At 40.3% G+C, this 18,559-nt stretch overlaps 2 protein-coding genes across 5 annotated transcripts; one reads left to right on the top strand and one right to left on the bottom strand.

Moving 5' to 3' along the window:
* Window positions 1-240: 240 nt before the first annotated feature.
* Window positions 241-4,254, bottom strand: tmem30b (transmembrane protein 30B). The gene is made up of 8 exons (XM_026300020.1): window positions 4,121-4,254; window positions 3,541-3,739; window positions 3,227-3,334; window positions 2,992-3,099; window positions 2,792-2,882; window positions 2,558-2,695; window positions 2,104-2,310; window positions 241-1,247 (listed from the first exon to the last, which is right to left on the bottom strand). The coding sequence occupies exons 2-8, from the start codon at window positions 3,727-3,729 to the stop codon at window positions 1,069-1,071; spliced, it is 1,020 nt and encodes a 339-aa protein (XP_026155805.1). The 5' UTR covers window positions 3,730-3,739; window positions 4,121-4,254; the 3' UTR covers window positions 241-1,068.
* A 307-nt stretch (window positions 4,255-4,561) lies between these two features.
* On the top strand, window positions 4,562-16,704 carry kdm1a (lysine (K)-specific demethylase 1a). 4 transcript variants are annotated; one of them, XM_026299982.1, is made up of 22 exons: window positions 4,567-4,621; window positions 5,397-5,448; window positions 5,896-6,189; window positions 6,449-6,617; window positions 6,819-6,952; window positions 7,063-7,141; window positions 7,255-7,347; window positions 7,590-7,696; window positions 7,893-7,974; window positions 8,234-8,328; window positions 9,314-9,331; window positions 10,012-10,154; window positions 10,263-10,353; window positions 10,962-11,096; window positions 12,777-12,850; window positions 13,178-13,289; window positions 13,451-13,583; window positions 13,678-13,865; window positions 14,564-14,678; window positions 14,790-14,917; window positions 15,123-15,269; window positions 15,550-16,704. In XM_026299982.1, the coding sequence occupies exons 2-22, from the start codon at window positions 5,404-5,406 to the stop codon at window positions 15,748-15,750; spliced, it is 2,583 nt and encodes an 860-aa protein (XP_026155767.1). In that variant the 5' UTR covers window positions 4,567-4,621; window positions 5,397-5,403; the 3' UTR covers window positions 15,751-16,704. The 4 variants fall into 4 exon arrangements, with proteins under 4 accessions (XP_026155791.1, XP_026155767.1, XP_026155774.1 ...); XM_026299989.1 differs by having other exon boundaries at window positions 6,452-6,617; window positions 15,550-15,750; XM_026299997.1 differs by having other exon boundaries at window positions 4,568-4,621; window positions 5,397-5,433; window positions 15,550-15,750.
* The last annotated feature ends 1,855 nt before the right edge of the window (window positions 16,705-18,559 follow it).

Genomic DNA, 18,559 nt, shown 5'->3' on the forward strand with positions numbered 1-18,559 from the left:
ATTTTAGCACCTGATATAATTTTGATAAACATGTATATATGATTTTAGATACATTTTGATTTTTTGTTAGTTTTCAATGCAGAATGTCATCCTGGACCTGTGAAATTAAAACACCCACAGTCAATAATAATAATAATATTAATAATGAAAGTCAGGAGTAAAAATCCTGTATTATCATGAATCCAACACAGATTTTTCAAAGCGTACTGAAACTTTGTAATAACAGAAGGTAGAAAGTGATTTGAGGTTTTGGTGTTTTATTAAATAAATATTAGCATAAGGTAAAATTTCAGTTTTGAAGAATAACACACACACACAGTTAAAACAGTATATAAACAGCATGAGCTGGATTCATTCTAAACCATATTCCTGAGTTAGAAGAGCAATACATTCACACTTTTTACATCATTGATTTGCAAATTACATTACACATCCATTTATGTAAGTCCCTGTCCAGAAGTGGTTTTAATATAGTTGCTGACCAAATTGAGAATGCTGCTCACTTAAAAATAAAAGAATAAGCTTAAGAAGTATGGTAACAGATTTCCTTAGTCTGAGTAAAACAGCCTATTATGCCTAGGTACTGCACGCAACCTTATGTACATAACTGGACATTTTGTCATATACAGTATTTCTATACACAGATGTATGTATCCTTTTTGTCAGAGAACTCATCATAAAGGGTTAACCTTGGCAGAAATTATAAAGTCTAGGTACAAGAACATTGGCTTGTGAACCCTGACCTTTCCCTGGAACAATTAGAACTAATTTCATAGATGTAATTTCAAACAAAACATAAGAACACATGGAAATACTAGCAGCCTATTTTGCTGTCAACAGGGAAACTCCAGTTTTTACTCCTGCTGCACAAAACAACACCATATACCTTATCTGATTATCTTCAGGTGCAGAAAACTATGATCCCTGACTGACTTTAGTTGTATCCTCCCCTTTTGGGTGTGCTAAACTCTGATTTCACCATCTCACTGATTTACAAAATTTTAAATGAGCAAAATGTGTTATTAGTGCAGACAAACTGCAATTCAACTATAGTCCATGGCCAGGCAATCATTCCTCCTGAGGAAACTTGAACTTAGCATAGACGATGAGCATGACTATGGACATGACGACACACATTGAACCAATCACAAGATAAGCAATGCCCAGAAAGTCATTCTTGCCACCCATCCAGGAAACGTTGCTGAACACCACCTTCTTTCTGCCCACTATGCGCACAACAGGATAGTCTGGAAGACAAAATGTTAAGGATATACACCAAGAATGGAAATACAAAGAATTTTAGCAATCAAAAAATACACATAGTAATACTGACAGCATTAAATACATACAACCATACTGAAGACCATACCACTAAATTTAAATGTTTTAGCTCATTAGCTACAAAAATCACATTTAGCTTGGTAATTATTAAGACACATGACCTGTAAAGCCTTTAAACTTGGCAACACATGTGTATGGTTAAATAATGTAAAAGCAGTCTTTGAGGGCTTTAGAGAGTCCCTGCCTAGACTTACACCGATGAGTTGTGAAAAGTATTTGCCTAGCTCATTTACGTCAAAAAGATTTACCTGAACTCCTGAGTCATTGTGTTTACTCCACCCCTAGGTGGTAAAACAAGTCAGACAAAGCTGCTATGGGGTGTAACTTTACATGAAATGGCTGCCAACTCAACTTGAAGAGCTATTACTGTTCAAATCATTAAATCACTCTAGTTTTACTTGTGTAAAACAGTCACCTATAGACTGGATTTTTATTATTCTACCCAAACACTATTGTTTGACAACATATACTGTATAGTACTCAAAACATACTGGTATTAAAGCATGATTTTTCTTACTGTGATGATTGATTTTAAAAAGAAATTAAATCTTGTGCCATTTTATGGGTGCTGCTGACAGTTGTTGCTATCTACATAAATGAAAAGACTTAAATAAGGAGAACATTAAATGAGCAACATGTTTCTGACTTTTGATGTTGTTGGAAAAAGATCAACTATAAACCATGTGAAAAAAACATCATCTTCTTTTAGCACAAGATTTAAAAACTCCTTCATCCCAGAATCTGTAACACATGTAAGGATACTATAGGCAATTTCAAGGGAGTAGTTTCCAGCTGGCAGACCCTGTGTATAATCTCCAGAAGTGATTCGCCGATACAGCTTTCTGAAATTTGGCAGGGCTGCCCTCCTCATCCACACCAGAAAATCCTGATTGATGAAGCCGTTGTTGTTACTGTCTGTGGGGTCCAACTCATAAGCAGGCTTGGACCAAAAAATGGGTTTCACTGTATCTGAAAGTAAAACATCTGATCAGCCATCACGACTCAGGATTCATGTGATCATGTGAATTATAATGAGTTCTTCAAAAGGATCCCTTAACAGCCCCCCTTTTCTGTGCTAAACTAAGCTTTCACTTTAACACACAATACACCAATTCTACTCTTTTTCTACCTTGTGCATATCCAACTGTCCTTTCAGTACACACAATTGATCTGCATCATAGCACTACTTAAACAGCACAGCTTGTGCAGGTACTACCGTTGAAGGCGTCCTTCAGAGGAGAAACATTAGGGTTTCTGTATTTGATGTTGGAGTCTGTCCACCAAGCAATCCCTTTTCCATCCAAGGGTACCTCCTTCTTTGTTCCATTGATGATCTCATACAGCTTGAAGGTGTCTGTAAAAACAAACAAACAAAAATGAATACTTCATTAACAGAGAAAATACATTTAACTCCAATTTCTTTTTGGTCATTTTAGATGCCTTTACATACCATTGAACATGCTGTTTGCTATTGATCCGCATGGTACAATCGGTTTGTTATTCTGGTCATACTGATAGGGGGCACATTTGTCACTAGGGGACTTCAAGAGACAGAAAACAGTGTTAATATGGCTTTTGTTTTTCCCCCAATCATATTAAATCGGAGTGATGTGTATGTTTGTTTTTCATTACCCTGTGTTCTTAGCTCACCTTAAAATATGACAGGTCTCCATAGAGCTGTGAATAATCTTTAGACACACCATACCTTCTGTGGTTCTGGAAGTAGTTGGACAAACCATAATAGAAGAACACAGGGCCCTGTGGAGAAAAACAGAATCACAAAAACACAGACTGGTAAGCAGCAGCAGTCTGGTTCAGCGTCACAAATTATAACACTGTGTGTGTGAGTGTGTAAGAGAGACTGTGTACAAAGCTTCACTGTAACCTTAAAGAGGCTGGCAATGGAGAAGTCTACACTGCACACACAGCTCTTTACATTTGAGTCAGTGCATTTGAAGCAGGGTGATGTTTGCTCAAGCCCAGTGTAGTCCAGCTGTGTGGGAAAGAAGAACATAGGTTATTATTTTCAAATCTCTTTAAATTCAAGAGTATGACACTGTTTACAAGCCACAAAGCTGTGTCAGACGTGTAAAAAATGTCATCTGAAGGTTTGTTCTCTTCCTCCTCTTTATTGGCTTTGACCCTTAAATCGCAGCATGAAATAAGACAGATTTATGCTTTCAATGGCCGCAATCCTACCTCCAACACTTGAATGCTCTGTGAAGTGACAAAGAGTGCGACGCCAATGCCGATAAAGGCCACACCAATGATCAAAAACCCTGGGATGACAATTCCAGCAGAAAGCATAGGCTGCCATGCTGGAAGCCTCTGCTGAGTGAAGGCAGTGTTGTCGGGTCGTTCGGATGGCTCCTTCTCTTGTTTCACCATTTTCCTCTTTCTGTTGTACAGAATGTTAATAGCTCACCAGTAGCACTGTGCCTTTCCTTAATTGTAAGGCAAATATATGAAACACTCCCTAATGCAGCCTAAACAAATAAGCCTTTCTTTCAGCTGCTCTAAGTTTAGAGACTTAAACATTAATGTTACATTTATTTGATCTAATGTTGAGTGCTGCACAATGTTGCAAGCACATCTAAAGATTCAAACCGAATGAAGAAACTGGAAATGTAACCACCTCCAACACCCAGTTCAGCCAGGAACTCAACGCAGAGCACAGAATTGACATTTGCTCATATTAGACTTTATACTAACCCGCTGTTTAAGAGAAATTCTTGAATATTCTCGATTACATCTACATCAGAATTTAGGTTTTACTTACTCAGTCGGATAAAATGGAGAAACAAAAGAATCAACAAAACATCGGTAAACTTCCTTAAAAGGCACGACGGTAACAGATCACCTTTACCTGTCTACCACCTACTTTCCCTGCCCGCCCTGTTCTGCAAAGGTGACGTCAGTTTGCGGTGATCCGATCTGGGATCAGTTCTGGCGTTGAACGGAAAAACGTGGGGCGGAAACGCTAAACCCAAGTCAGCCAGAAAGAAAAACTCTAACCTCAGTTATCAACGATAAAACTATTGCGTTGCACTGCAAAAACATTATGCAATGCTAAGCTAAAAAAACTAATAAATCGATCCATTGCTTTCTACCGTTAAGTAATAAATAGATTGGCTTCTTTTTGATTGATAGCTGTTTTGGCCAATAGGTTTACTGAATGGTACTTCGGAGTTTTCGATCCACCAATCATGAATGAGAACATTGAGAAGCAGCTCTAACACACCGTGCAGTCTTTGTGTTGACATCCTCAGAGGACTGAGAGGTAATATTCACATTTTTATTGCTTTACGCTTACTTTTAAATTCTAAAACAGTGGTCTCCGATGTGGAGACACTTATTTAGTATTACATGTCCATGTATCAGTACAGATCCCTTTGCCAGAGAAGCCAGCGCTTTGTTTTTCACCAGGTCGCACCTGCTGCTGCGCTAGCTACGGTCTATTGTTAGCGGTGTGAGCTAATGTAGCATGGTTGCGCAAGATAAATTTGAAATAAGATCCATTTGGAAGCGCTTCCGATTTTTGGATTAAAGCGTTTGTTGCAGTGATGTTACAGAACTATGATATTACAGTCAGATGTGCTGTAACGTTGAGCAAGCCACCGTCAAGAGCAACGCTACAGTAAGCTTAGGCTAAAGCTGATAGCTATATTCAGCTGCTAGCCTCGCAGTGAACTAGCGTGAGTCCGTTTGGTCAGATTGGCATCAAATCGATATTAACAGAGAGATTTCTGATTCACGGCTATCTTGGTCAGATTCATGACTCAAGCACCAACATCCACTCGGCCACATGTTCAGGCTTTTCAGCTTTTCTCGAGTGGGTTTTTCCCCCACTTGGCTAACTTATTAAAAGTCTTAAACTAGTAATCCACAATAGAACATAACGTGTTTTTGTTTATCAGTGGATATTAGATACATGGTTTTCCAAACATTTAACGTTAGCTACGGGAAATTCAATACGATGTAATATAAAAGGCCAGCGTTTCTGTTTAGTTGGTCCTGTTCGTAACTGTTCTTCTGGTTCTGTCTTCATTTCTTAGTGTTTGAATGGATATTACACGGTGCACGGAGAAATGGGTAAAACAAGACAAGGTTACTGTACCATGGAGCCTTCATTTCATATAATCATGACATTCATGCACAGCTAACATTAGTTAAATTGTCCAGTGATGCAGATCTAACATTTTCAGTACAAACAGTATCTTGTTGCTGTTATAGCAGGTGCATTCACTGCCCCTCAGCAACAAGATGACCAGTACTCTGATGGTTTTACGTTATAAACTAAATCTACCTTTCTGCAATAATCTTAATTGGGAATGCTACAAAGTGCCAAAACAAAACACATTAAATACCCACACTTCATTTTCATCTTTTCTTTTAAAGAATAAGTTGTATTCTTTTGTTGTATATTCTTCTTTTATTGATTACTCTGTTGAACATTTAATTTTAAATCATGTCACCTAAAAATGATTGTGAATATTGTTGAGCTGTGATATGTTTCATTTGTAATGGTTTAATCTAATCTCCCCCTCCGTTCAGGAGAGGCCTCCAACATCCTCCATTATGCTGTCTAGCAAGAAGTCAGATGCTGGCTCCTCCTCCTCCTCCTCTTCATCTTCTGCTGGACCAGCAGGAAGTGATAGGGTCCCAGTATCTGACACCCAGATTGGTCCCTCAGCCTCAGCTGTAGGAGTAATGGATGCAAAGAAGAAGGAGAGGTCATCCCCTAGTGGGGAACCTGGAGGTGTCCCTCTACCCCACCAAGCAGGCCCTGGGGGGGCAGACCAGGACTCAGCTGAAGTCCGCAGGACAAGTCGACGTAAACGAGCAAAAGTAAACATTTTAGGTTTCTGCAAGGTTAGGGAAGGAAGGATTTTACCAAAAACTGAGGTCGTGGCGGAATTCACCGCAGTCCGTGGCCAGTTGTTGTCTACTTTAAGTCACAGGTTTTGATTTGCACGAATCATTGAAAATTCTAAACCAAAGTAATTTCCTGTATCTTTGCAGCATAATGTTCATGAAGTGGGATCACACTAACTAATCAGTTCTGCTAATGCTGGTTTTAATGATGCTTTTATTGTGCCTACTGTTGCAGGTGGAGTACCGCGAGATGGACGAGAGCCTGGCCAATCTGTCGGAGGACGAATATTACTCTGAGGAGGAGAGGAATGCCAAGGCAGAGAAAGAGAGAAAGCAAGTCATCCCTCCTCCAGCTCCACCAGTAGAGGAGGAGAATGATAGCGAACCAGAGGAGCCATCTGGTGAGTCTGAATCTTGATCATGTCAAAACTGTGAAATGAAACTTGACATTTATATCAAAGAAATGTGTAGATTTGAAAGGTCTTGTAAAACTTAGGTTCCTGTTTACATATATTTCAAATGACACTGAAAAGCATCATCTTAAACTGTCTGAAAAGTGTGTTCAGGCGTAACAAAACGGTGTTGTGCGTGTTAATTTCTAGGTGTGGAAGGAGCTGCTTTTCAGAGCCGTCTTCCTCACGATCGTATGACGTCTCAGGAGGCCGCCTGCTTCCCTGACATCATTGGTGGTCCACAGCAGACTCAGAAGGTCTTCCTCTACATCCGCAACCGTACAGTAAGTGCCAATACACACACATTACTTGGTGTTGAAATTTTCAGGACTGTAGGCTTATTGTTTTCATACATATTGATTACTGTATTTTAATTCATATTTATCTTATCCAGCTCCAACTGTGGCTGGACAACCCTAAGATCCAGTTGACATTTGAGGCCACAGCACAGCAGCTTGAAGCTCCATACAACAGTGAGACAAAAAATAATATCAAGATAGCTTTCTTTTTTTCTGCTGTCTTTTTTACTATAATGATTGAACTCATTTTGAAGTTAAGCATTAATGTGTTTTTGTTCTCTATTTAGGTGATGCTGTGCTGGTCCACAGGATACACAGCTACCTGGAAAGACACGGTCTCATCAACTTTGGCATTTACAAGAGGGTCAAGCCTTTACCCAGTAAGTTCATTTCTTTCATTACACTGGTAGAATAATACAAGCCATTAGCCAAGTGTTGGTGCAGCTTATGTATTCTACAAGGACCTTTAGTTGGAAAGCAAACTCTTGGATTTGCTTGACAAAAGCAGTTGTCTGGCTTTGGGATTTATGACATACTCTGGCTTGTTGCCAGAAACATTAAGAGACATTCACCTGGGAATGGTCAGTGTTATAATCAATGCACTCCCTGCTTGTTGTTGCAGCTAAGAAGACTGGGAAAGTTATAGTTATTGGTGGAGGTGTTTCTGGCCTAGCTGCAGCCAGGCAGCTGCAGAGCTTTGGGATGGATGTTACAGTGTTGGAGGCCAGGGTAGGTCACAAAGAGGGTTTCTAATAATTTGATGTTTCAGGTATATCTATGTTTATTGCATTCTCTTAACTTGCTGTTAGTAAAAATTTATTATTGAAAAATATTTACTGTACTTTTATAATTGATAGCACAGCTCTCGGTTTCATATGGCATAAACAAATACCATATAAAAAAAATACTTGATCTTCCCATGCAGGATCGGGTTGGAGGCAGAGTGGCCACATTTAGGAAGGGCAACTATGTCGCTGATCTAGGAGCCATGGTGGTGACAGGGCTGGGTAAGACTTTTTTTTTTCCTTATATGACTATTAAAGTCAATCTCTTTTGCCTGCTTGCTATGAGGAACTTTGGTCCAAATGAATACTGATAATCAGCTCAACCTAGAGCTTCACGATGGAAACATGCACTTAGTTCTGAGGTTACTGCTTTAACAGCACCAGAAATACTGGCCTCTTTCACATTCAGATTCTGCTATTACTAAGATCCTCCAGTAGATGGTGATGTGTCACTGTCAGTTTTATGTGTTTACTTGTTTAGGAGGGAATCCTATGGCAGTGATCAGTAAGCAGGTTAACATGGAGCTGGCCAAGATCAAACAGAAGTGTCCACTGTATGAAGCCAATGGCCAGGCTGTAAGTATAATGAGAGATCTTACTCAGAAAATTGAGTTGCCTCTCGTCCACTATCCATAGCCAAGTCATCAAGAGTATTCTCACATGGAACTAGTAAAATCCAGAAATACCTTTTGGGTGATTAAATAATTGCTGTAGCCATAAAAAGACTTCATTTTCTCTGTTACTTACAAAACCACCAGGTTTTCTCATAAAACCCAAAAGTTACTAAAGTTTGATAGATGGCAAGAGGCTAATGGCCGCAGAGGCATGGACATGATTTAATCTAGCCAGCTGGTGCTTGAAAAATATGTGCCTGCTTCAGTCATTCTGACATTTTTAGCTCTGCAAACAGATAACCTCAACAATAACCATCTGCCAGTGTAGTTACAGCTGCATGAGATATGTGCATCCCAACTACAATTTTTTAAACTAGGACCTTGTTTTCTTCCCTTTTTTAACCTAAGATGCTTGTGTGTATATATACACAAGTGTTCCCTTTTGGCATTGACATGCTCTGTATTTGGGTTTATACCTGTTTTCCAAGCCTGTTATTGTCCTGGCTCTCCATGATACACAAAAAACACAATCGATGATGGATTCACTGCTTACCGTTGTGTGTCATCAACAGCAGCTCCAGTTCCTTTCAGGGCAGAGCTGAAGAGAAAACGGATACAACCTAATGTCATTAAATTGGAATAAACAGTGCTTTCCCTCCCATTTTTGTTCTGTCCATCAAGTGGTAGCAACAGTAGTAGGATGTTTAGGTTCATGTTCAGGGCACTTCCACTGAAGTAGACACTTGACAAACAGGGTTCTTGGTGCATCACATCATGTGTAACTGGTTTCCTTCTCCACAGGAAAAGGCCAATTAAATGTACATGTAATTTTGTGAAAACCTGTTTGAGGTTAAAATTGTTTACTTATTGTGTTCTCTCTTTCCCTCCCCCCTCCCCTTTTGTCTTCTCAACCACTTCCGTGTTCATCTTTTGGTGAACTACTAAAGGGTGAACGGTGCACAAGTGTATGTATTGGTTTATTTACATAACACATTCCTTACCACATTTTGAATCACTCTTAAAAGTCAACGTTTCATCTCCATCCCTTTTAGCTTCCATGTAACTCCATCTATAGTTTCTGCTTCACGTTGGAAATAAAGACATAAACAAAACAAGCAGCTCATGTTAAACTTTAATCTTCCCACAATAGGAAAATTACAGTTTTTCTTATTTATCCTGTACATCCATCTATTTGGACTCTGATGGTTATGCTAGAATGGGTCCTGCACATATTGAGACTTAAAATGTTTTTCAGTAAGACCTTTTCTCCAAAACTGTTGCTTTCCTAGAATTGTGTCTTTAAATGTGTTACTGCATGTATTTGGGAATATATCTGAGGGGCATTGACTGTATCATTTCTGCTTCTTCTGCTTACAAAAATCAGTCAATGACTTAAATGCAAATACAAACATAATATTTAAATGTGATTATTATGAAAATGAAATTATGATTATTGAACTGCTGATAATACATGTCATTAAGAAAATTCCCTTTCAGCTGTAGCTCAAACATGCCTGGCTTGCTTTTTAGCCTATGTATTTACTTTAGTTGTGCAGATTCAGTCTTTGTTGTATTTATCATGACTGATGGCCTAGTGTCCTTGTTATGTGATTGATTGTGTGCGTGTGTGTGTGTGTGCGTCTAGGTGCCAAAAGAAAAAGATGAGATGGTGGAGCAAGAGTTCAATAGATTGCTTGAGGCCACCTCATACCTCAGCCACCAGCTAGACTTCAACTTCCTCAACAACAAGCCCGTTTCTCTAGGACAGGCCCTGGAGGTGGTCATACAGTGAGTACAGTGTACACTACATGAGATGTTGACAGATGTCTTTTATGCATGTGGACCCAAAGAAGATATGTGTTTAAATACAAACAGTAATTCTATGTCTGTGCACAGGCTGCAGGAGAAGCATGTAAAAGATGAGCAGATAGAACACTGGAAGAAGATTGTAAAGACACAGGAAGAGCTCAGGGATCTTCTGAACAAGGTGAGCGATGTACATTTGCTACGTAAAGTTGGCTCTGTTTTCCATTTGTGCTTCACAGTAAAAATATTTGAAATATATTCACTATTGAAATATTTTATCTTGTTCTGTACAGTTTGCTGCTGCAACACTCCAAATTTACCTTGTTGTGGGACAATTAAAGGTCCATCCTATCTTCCACTTTCTTGGGGGAACATTTATTTTCAAAACCTTCCACATTTAACTGAAATATTCAAAAGATCCTTGTAGCAAGCAATTGTACATTTATAGGATGGCTTAATATAGTGACTTTAATATTAATAAAAGGGAAAAAAAACTTAAGTCAACTTACTTGTGAGTAATAGATGCAGTAATTCCAGTAGATGCAGACAGATCTGATGGCTCCCAGTATGGTAAGAAGAGCAGGCTTGAGACTAGAACACTGGTGGTCGAAATCCAAAAAGTAGGAAAAGACACCTGGTAATACTAGTGAAAAAGCATGTCAGGTCAATCAAATTTTTCCAACACAACCAATCACCGTGACCACATTATTTAGTGTTCACGTTACTTCCTATCCTCCTGCTTCAATTCCTGACTTCTCCTACCTCCCTTTCCTTTTCTTACTCGCTCAGATGGTGACCACTAAGGAACGGGTTAAGGAGCTCCATCACCAGTATAAAGAGGCCAGTGAAGTCAAGCCACCTAGAGATATCACAGCTGAGTTCCTGGTGAAGAGCAAGCACCGTGATCTTACTGCACTTTGTAAAGTAAGCTCAAACCCTATCACTACAAAAAAAAGCTGAGGAGTGAGGAAAAAAAAAATAACACATTGAAATGTAACACTTCTTCCTCAGATCCCCACGATAAGGCGTAAATGAAATTGCATTACAAAAATAATCTAGTCAAAGCAGTTAAATTTAAAACCTGACTCTGCAAATGTGTTTTGTGGTGTTGTGGTCATTACATAGTCTCTGTGTGTTCAGTTGCTACAGTTTAAAGTACTTTAAGGCAGTATTAGATTTAGAGGGGTTGATTATTAGGTGTAACCACAGAACAGGAGGTTGATCTCTGGACAGAATATTTGTTTTTGTCCTCAGAAATGACATTTGCCATTAACAAAGATCAAATGATTTGAAGTATTATTATGCTCAAGAAATACTACCATGAAAAGGGGATGTTTCATAGACTACTAGGGTGGGTTCTGAGCTATCTAAATAAACCAGACAGGCTGTGTTTAAGTGGTTTAATGCCTTGGTAGGATGTATTATTAGAATGAGTGCTGCTGTTTTATTTTTGGTGGGGACAAATCACCTCCACTACTGCTATGTGTGGGTTTTAGGGGGAGGTTTTAGTTGGTTTAAACACAGCTGGTGTATGAACTGGATTTGTCTGCCAGCAGTCCACTGACTGAGAAACCACTTCAAGGCCTTGAATCATGGTATTTAGGTCTGCAGATGTACACACACACATTTTCACACATTTATGAGTGCGTGGGTAGAGGATTGTAATGCCCATATTGGGAATGATTTTCTGGATGTTTCTGGTGGAGTATTTCCCCAGAGTCATCTTTCTAGCCTGGTACTGTCATTAGGATGTTGGTGTCCTAGACTTGATTTGGTGTAGCTGTGCCATGTGTGGTAGCTAGGTGGTGTTAACTTACCAAACTCTAGAGTTGCTGTCATAGCTGCTTCTATTGTGGTGAACTGATAAAACAGGTTGAGTCAGCCCTTTTTGTCAAGACTGCTTGTCCTGTCTACACGACCTGAAGCCCTGAGGGTGTGTGCTTTATAAACACACACACACACTTATACCGCGTTGCCATTATACAGTTTTAGCATTACTCGTCTCTGCTGGACTGGACTCAACTTAGGTCGTTTTCCATTACAACTGAGTATCACCTCGACTGAAACGTCCGCACCTCCTCGTAGGACCACGGTGTTGTTTAGTGAGTAGCGTTAGCCATTTGCCTCGCTAAAGACGATAAAAATGGAAAAACAAATGGTTGCTGTTCCGGGTTTTAAAAATGGCGGGTTTTTCACTCAGTTGTCGGACGTAGAGCTCGTGACTCGTCCCGTGACGTCACTCCCGGTCCAATCGGTGGCCCGCAGTCCGCTGACGTCACATTTTAATACCTGCTCAACTCGCTTGGTGCAGAGCAGGTACTAAAAAAGTTTCCATTAGCGGATAGTACCTAGTACAAGGTACTTTTTTAGTATCAGGTACTAAAAAAGTACTTTTTAAAATGGGTGCAACCTGGTACTAAAAAAGTACCTGGTACCAGCTACTATCCCCTAATGGAACAAACACACACAAAAAAAACGAGTCGAGTAGAGCTGAGTAGGGCTAGTGAAAAAAACCCAATATTTTTATGTGCACACACTGTCAGTTAAAGGCATAAGTCTCCAGATTGTCCTCACTGTCTGTCCTGTGTGTGTGTGTGTCTGTAGGAGTATGATGAATTAGTGGAGATGCAGGTCAAACTGGAGGAGAAGCTGCAAGAGCTGGAGGCCAATCCACCCAGGTGACTATACAATAGTGAAATTACAGCATATTATATTTTTTGTCATATCTCTTAAAGTTTCTCATCATAAATTATTGTGCAATTATAAAAAAATACTTCCTTATTGGAGCCCTGCAGCCCTTAGCAACAGATATTTACTTGTGTTTTGCCCTGTATCCATCTCTTTATTTTAATTTTCAATGAATGTTCTGTGTTTAAGTATATGTTGTTATGCAGCCTTTCCAGATCAAATTTTCCAGCCTATGTATGAGAAAACCTGTCAATCCTGTGTCTGAATAGCTGTCAGTATACATCACTATCTGTCTTTCACTCCCATGGTTCCCACAGCGATGTGTACCTGTCGTCCAGGGATCGGCAGATCCTAGACTGGCACTTTGCCAACCTAGAGTTTGCCAACGCTACGCCCCTCTCCACCCTCTCTCTCAAGCATTGGGATCAGGTATTTACATGCACCCATTTTAAAATATAATAAAACTGTGTTCTCCTCTCAGTGGTCGTGTCATGTGTCCTAAGTAAGTTATTGCTTTAGGTTTAGGTTTATGTGCCATATTATGAAGTTTATTGTGCTACTGGAACAACAGGTTTTTCATGTGTCTGCAGGATGATGACTTTGAGTTCACTGGAAGTCACCTGACAGTAAGGAATGGTTACTCCTGTGTTCCTGTAGCCCTGGCTGAAGGTCTGGACATCAAACTGAACACAGCGGTGCGACAGGTTCGATACACAGCATCTGGTATGTACTCGGGACTGTTTGCGTGTTTTCCATGATGGACTTCTTACTTGATGCTCCTGTAGATGTGCAGTGTGTCAATCTGTTCGCTTGCCAGGCTGTGAGGTGATAGCTGTCAACACTCGCTCCACGACCCAGACCTTCATATACAAGTGCGACGCTGTGCTGTGCACCCTGCCCCTCGGTGTGTTGAAGCAGCAGCCCCCAGCTGTGCAGTTTGTTCCCCCCCTGCCAGAGTGGAAGACATCTGCCATACAGAGGATGGGCTTTGGCAACCTGAACAAGGTTGGTCTTCTTCATAATTATACAGAGCCATATGGTGATTAGGTTTCATCAAAATGAGCTTAATTCCTTCCCTCTTTCCTTTAAATCACAACCTGTTTCCAGAGACTTGTGATGATGATGACGATGATGATGATGATGATGATGATGATGTGCCACATTTTTGCAGATTCTTCAGTCTTGAAATGCGTCATCAGAATTAGATTTTAAATTATGCAACATGGTTCCAGCAGGCCTGAGGATTTTGGTTCCTAAGGGAGACCTGTACCACTTTTTGCTGCAGTGTCCTAATACTTCAGTTAGGCTGCTGCAGCCAAAACACAATGAGCATTCAGCATTTTTACTTGCATGTTTATGTATCATGGCCACTGCATAGGGGGGGAAAGCCTGTCGGCATGTGAGTGAAAGATTTTTGCTTTTGACAGTGTATTATCAAACCGATCAGAGTGCTCATTTTGCTTCGCCCCTGACCCAACAACTCTTGCACTCTCTCTTTTGCTGAGTAATATTAGCAGCAGAGTAGTTTTTCTCCTAATTGTGCTGCAGCATGGAGGAGAGTGCTGCATGATTATGCAATCTGAGCTGCTACTACTATTTGATATCCAGCAGAGGGAGCTCTATCATTCACACAGCTGTGACTTGTGCTGAACATGAGATGTACTTTACAGACTGCTGAGCTGTTTTTTCATCCCTACCTCAAGGTGGTGTTGTGTTTTGACCGTGTGTTCTGGGATCCAAGTGTCAACCTGTTTGGTCATGTCGGCTCCACCACAGCAAGTCGGGGTGAACTCTTCCTCTTCTGGAACCTGTACAAAGGTGATGAGAGAGCACATTTCGGCCACACTGTTAGTTTGAGAAGAAATCATTCCTGTTTATACATTGTGTTTCTCTAAGAAAATGAACAAATTGTCCCTTTTACCTTGTCAGCCCCGATTCTTCTTGCCCTGATGGCTGGTGAAGCAGCTGGCATCATGGAGAACATCAGTGATGACGTTATTGTCGGACGCTGCCTGGCCATTCTCAAAGGAATATTTGGAAGCAGCGCTGTACCGCAGGTACACAATTGTACATTGTTACATCACTATTAATAATCGTTGCATATGTCAAATTGTATATTTCTTTTAAAAAAAATGACGTCCACATAAATCGATGAAATTTACAGAAAAGCAGTGGTTGATTGTATCTTCAAGGTAAATCATAATGGTGTTTCCAATAGTTTAAATGGTGAACTGTTGAAATATGTGTTGGTTATCATGGCAGCCAAAAGAAACTGTGGTCACCCGCTGGCGTGCCGACCCCTGGGCGCGGGGCTCCTACTCGTACGTCGCAGCAGGTTCTTCGGGTAACGACTACGACCTCATGGCACAGCCCATCACACCTGGCCCTGCTATACCAGGAGCCTCACAGGTAAAGACACAAAAGCTCATAAAGAGACTGTGGGGTGAGAATGTGAATGTATGCTTGTATTAGACATCCCAGCCTGCCTACAATATTCAGTCTTTTTTTTGGGGGGCTGTTTTGATGTTGGCATGCTGATTGATGCTAACAAGTCTTATATATCATATTAATGTGCCGTTTGATGACTGCTGGCAGATTACCACCCACCAAATCCTCTATTTTCTTTTCATTTTTTGTTATATTGGGCCATCGAACATTGATTTCAGTGTGGCTTTTCTTTTCCTCTCAGCCTGTCCCTCGTCTGTTCTTCGCTGGTGAACACACAATCAGGAATTACCCGGCCACAGTTCACGGCGCCCTGCTCAGCGGGCTCCGTGAGGCCGGACGCATCGCAGATCAGTTCCTGGGTGCCATGTATACACTGCCTAGACAAGCCACTCCCACAGCCACCAGCAACCCTCAGCAGGCTCAGCCCACTCCCAGTGTCTGAAATGGCCTTTTCCAGTTCCTGCCAAGACTGTTGACCAACTATAGCAGTTTATGAGAATGTTTGCACATATACTGCTGATGTTTCTGTCTTTGAAAGATGTTGGAAGTCCCAGAATCAGCTTTGCCTCTGCCTTCAGACTAAAATAATGACTTTATACTTTATTTTCTGGTTACTTGTATGTATACTGTGGAACTGAGATTCTTTCACTAGAACATTTCATTTTTTCAGATTTCTAGTTTGGGATGTTAGCATTCCCAGCAAAATGTGAGAGTGTACATACAGTGTACCTATATTTAACTAATTAAGTCAGACGTAACCTACTACAAAGGCTCGGGGAATGAGGAGGAATAAATTCCAATTTTATTAAAGACTAATGTAATACTTCATCTTCAACTTTATAAACGTGGGGTTTCCCAGTCTTAGGAGAAGCATGGTGTTACCTTTGGAACTTGGAGTTATTTTGATTATTTAATCCCAGGTGGAGTTTGCTTGCAGAACATATATTTGTGTGCCCCTATGTGAACATTAAAAAAATGACTAAAACTGTCTTTACATTAATATAAACACAGTCTAGAACCAGGTCTCACACAAGGCAGAAGACCAACTCAGTAGCACGTCGTGAATTCACTAAATGTTTTTTGCCTTTCTAAGCAAAAGACGTTTCCCTCAGTAGTGATTCCAGGGGCCACGTCTTTGTCTTAACACAGACTTAAAACATTGCTATGTACTCTACTGTAGCTGTATGCCTCGTGAGTTTAATTAGTATCATTTCAGTTGCAGATATAGTGATTATAGTTTGTACTAAAAGTAAGAAGAGTGACAGGTCAAAAGGAATTTTTTTTTTTTTTTTTTTGCCATAGCAATTTAAAGTATTTTATTATCACATAATAGTATGTCATTGCATACCTTTTTTTAATATTGTCAATTTTTGTTATTAAAATGAGAGAAATTTCATCTTGAAATCTCTGTCTCTGTGTTTAATAGAGTTTTGCACAGAACTAACTAATTGCTATGCTGTTTGTGGCACTGTGTGAGGGGGACAGATGAGGGTCTGTGGAAAAAGCTTCATGTAGTGGGGGATCTAATGAATGGGATCCAAATAGTGTGGAGTTGTATTTCAGGGCTCTGTGTCCCTCTGTTTCCATGCACTCTCAAGCATCACAGGCCCTATTTTCCCCCAGAACTGCAGTTATTATTGTCGTGACCAAAGGAGATGTTTGATGTAACAACAGTAATTTGAGCTGGGGTTTTGGACTGTAGCACATGGGTATTTTCACCTCCCTGGTAGACCATAGGCGCAGAGCAGTGTGTAACTGTTGACTGGTGAGGTTATTTTTAATAACAGCCTCAAGCCCACATCAACTGATTACTTGATAGAGAGGCAGAGTCATAGAAAGTCTGGTGGGGAGAGTTATGAAAGTGTTTGGGATGTGAGACCACGGCATGCCTGGGCATATCTCGTGAATCACAGGTGTGGGGTAGAATATAATTTTACACACATAGGCCCACATGCTGTTACATGTTCTATCATCTGTAATCTTTAAATTTGCAGTAAATCCAAAATTGCAACAGCATTTTTATCCCCCTAAATTTTATAGACATGCAAAGATCCCAATGAATGAATTGTTATTCCCTGTAATTGTGAGCATGTTAAGATTTAGCCCAAATCACTGTTTTGCCTCAGTACAGCATCACAGAGCAGGCAGCATTACTCTTGATAACTAGTGAACTAGTGCCTATAAGTTACATAAAATCTAGTGTTACATGTACAATTACCAAGCAGGTGTCACCTTTAAAGGCCGTGTACTCAAACTCAACAACCCTGTGGTTCCACTCACACATTCATCATCCCTTTCAGTTTTTCCTATGACACTTGTTGTGGGCAGTGAAACACTCACTCCCCCACTCACCTGGACTGCAGCTGACTCACTGCTACAATTGACTTCACAGCATTAATTCAGGTCAGGCATCAGTACTGAGGCTCTGGAGCGCCCGCGTCCGAACAGGCACCCGTGGTGTTAGGGTATAGCACCTCCCTGCATCTGAACAGAATTAACAGATTAAACCAAGTAGCAGTGTTAACCCATGACTCTCAACCATTTTGATTTATGACTTCCCACATTTTAAAAAAACAGCCTATGCTTGATTCTTATTAACACATCAAAATGTTTTCTGTAATAAAGGCTTGTGTGATTCAATACATACATACACAATAAATATATTTTATGGGTAATTTCTGCTCCAAAAAAGAGGAAATTTTATAGTTTTATTTTTTAAAACTCTTTGGAATAATCTTTTTTTTTTTTTAATCAACACAAGACAATACACCATACACAGCAAATAAAACAAAATTCTTTGTATACACTGACGTGAGTTTATTGTTGAAATAGATTTTGCAAAGTTGTACAGTTGTCTAAATGCCAATTCATCATCCTCTGAAGTTGTCTATGAAACCATCCATCATCTATACCTGCTTATTCTTATTGAGGATCAAAGGGATCTGCTGGAGCCGATCCCAGCTCTCTTTGGATGAAAGGCAGGGGTCCACCCTGGACTGGTCACCAGTCCATCACAGGGCCACATAGAGACAAACAACCTCACACACTCACACTCATTCCTATGGGCAACTTAGAGTAACCAACCAACCTGACATACATGTTTTTGGACTGTGGGAGGAAACCAGAGTACCTGGAGAAAACTTGAAAACTTCAGCCAGAAAGGCCCCTGCTGGATTTCGAAGCAGGAACCTTCTTGCTGTGAGGCAACAGTGCTAACCATTGAGTCACCATGCTGCCACTATGAGAACATG

This window comes from Mastacembelus armatus, chromosome 22 (assembly GCF_900324485.2).
Source record: "Mastacembelus armatus chromosome 22, fMasArm1.2, whole genome shotgun sequence".
Lineage (NCBI taxonomy): Eukaryota > Metazoa > Chordata > Actinopteri > Synbranchiformes > Mastacembelidae > Mastacembelus > Mastacembelus armatus.

Bases quoted from the DNA above. Each gene is read 5' to 3' on its own strand.
- tmem30b (XM_026300020.1), bottom strand. From the start codon at position 3,729: ATGGTGAAACAAGAGAAGGAGCCATCCGAACGACCCGACAACACTGCC. The intron at 3,100-3,226 runs GTTACAGTGAAG...TTTTCTCCACAG, and splicing joins CCATTGCCAGCCTCTTTAAG to GGCCCTGTGTTCTTCTATTA. The intron at 2,311-2,557 runs GTAGTACCTGCA...TTTTACTTTCAG, and splicing joins TCTGAAGGACGCCTTCAACG to ATACAGTGAAACCCATTTTT.
- kdm1a (XM_026299982.1), top strand. From the start codon at position 5,404: ATGGATATTACACGGTGCACGGAGAAATGGGTAAAACAAGACAAG. The intron at 5,449-5,895 runs GTTACTGTACCA...CCCTCCGTTCAG, and splicing joins AATGGGTAAAACAAGACAAG to GAGAGGCCTCCAACATCCTC. The intron at 7,348-7,589 runs GTAAGTTCATTT...TTGTTGTTGCAG, and splicing joins GAGGGTCAAGCCTTTACCCA to CTAAGAAGACTGGGAAAGTT.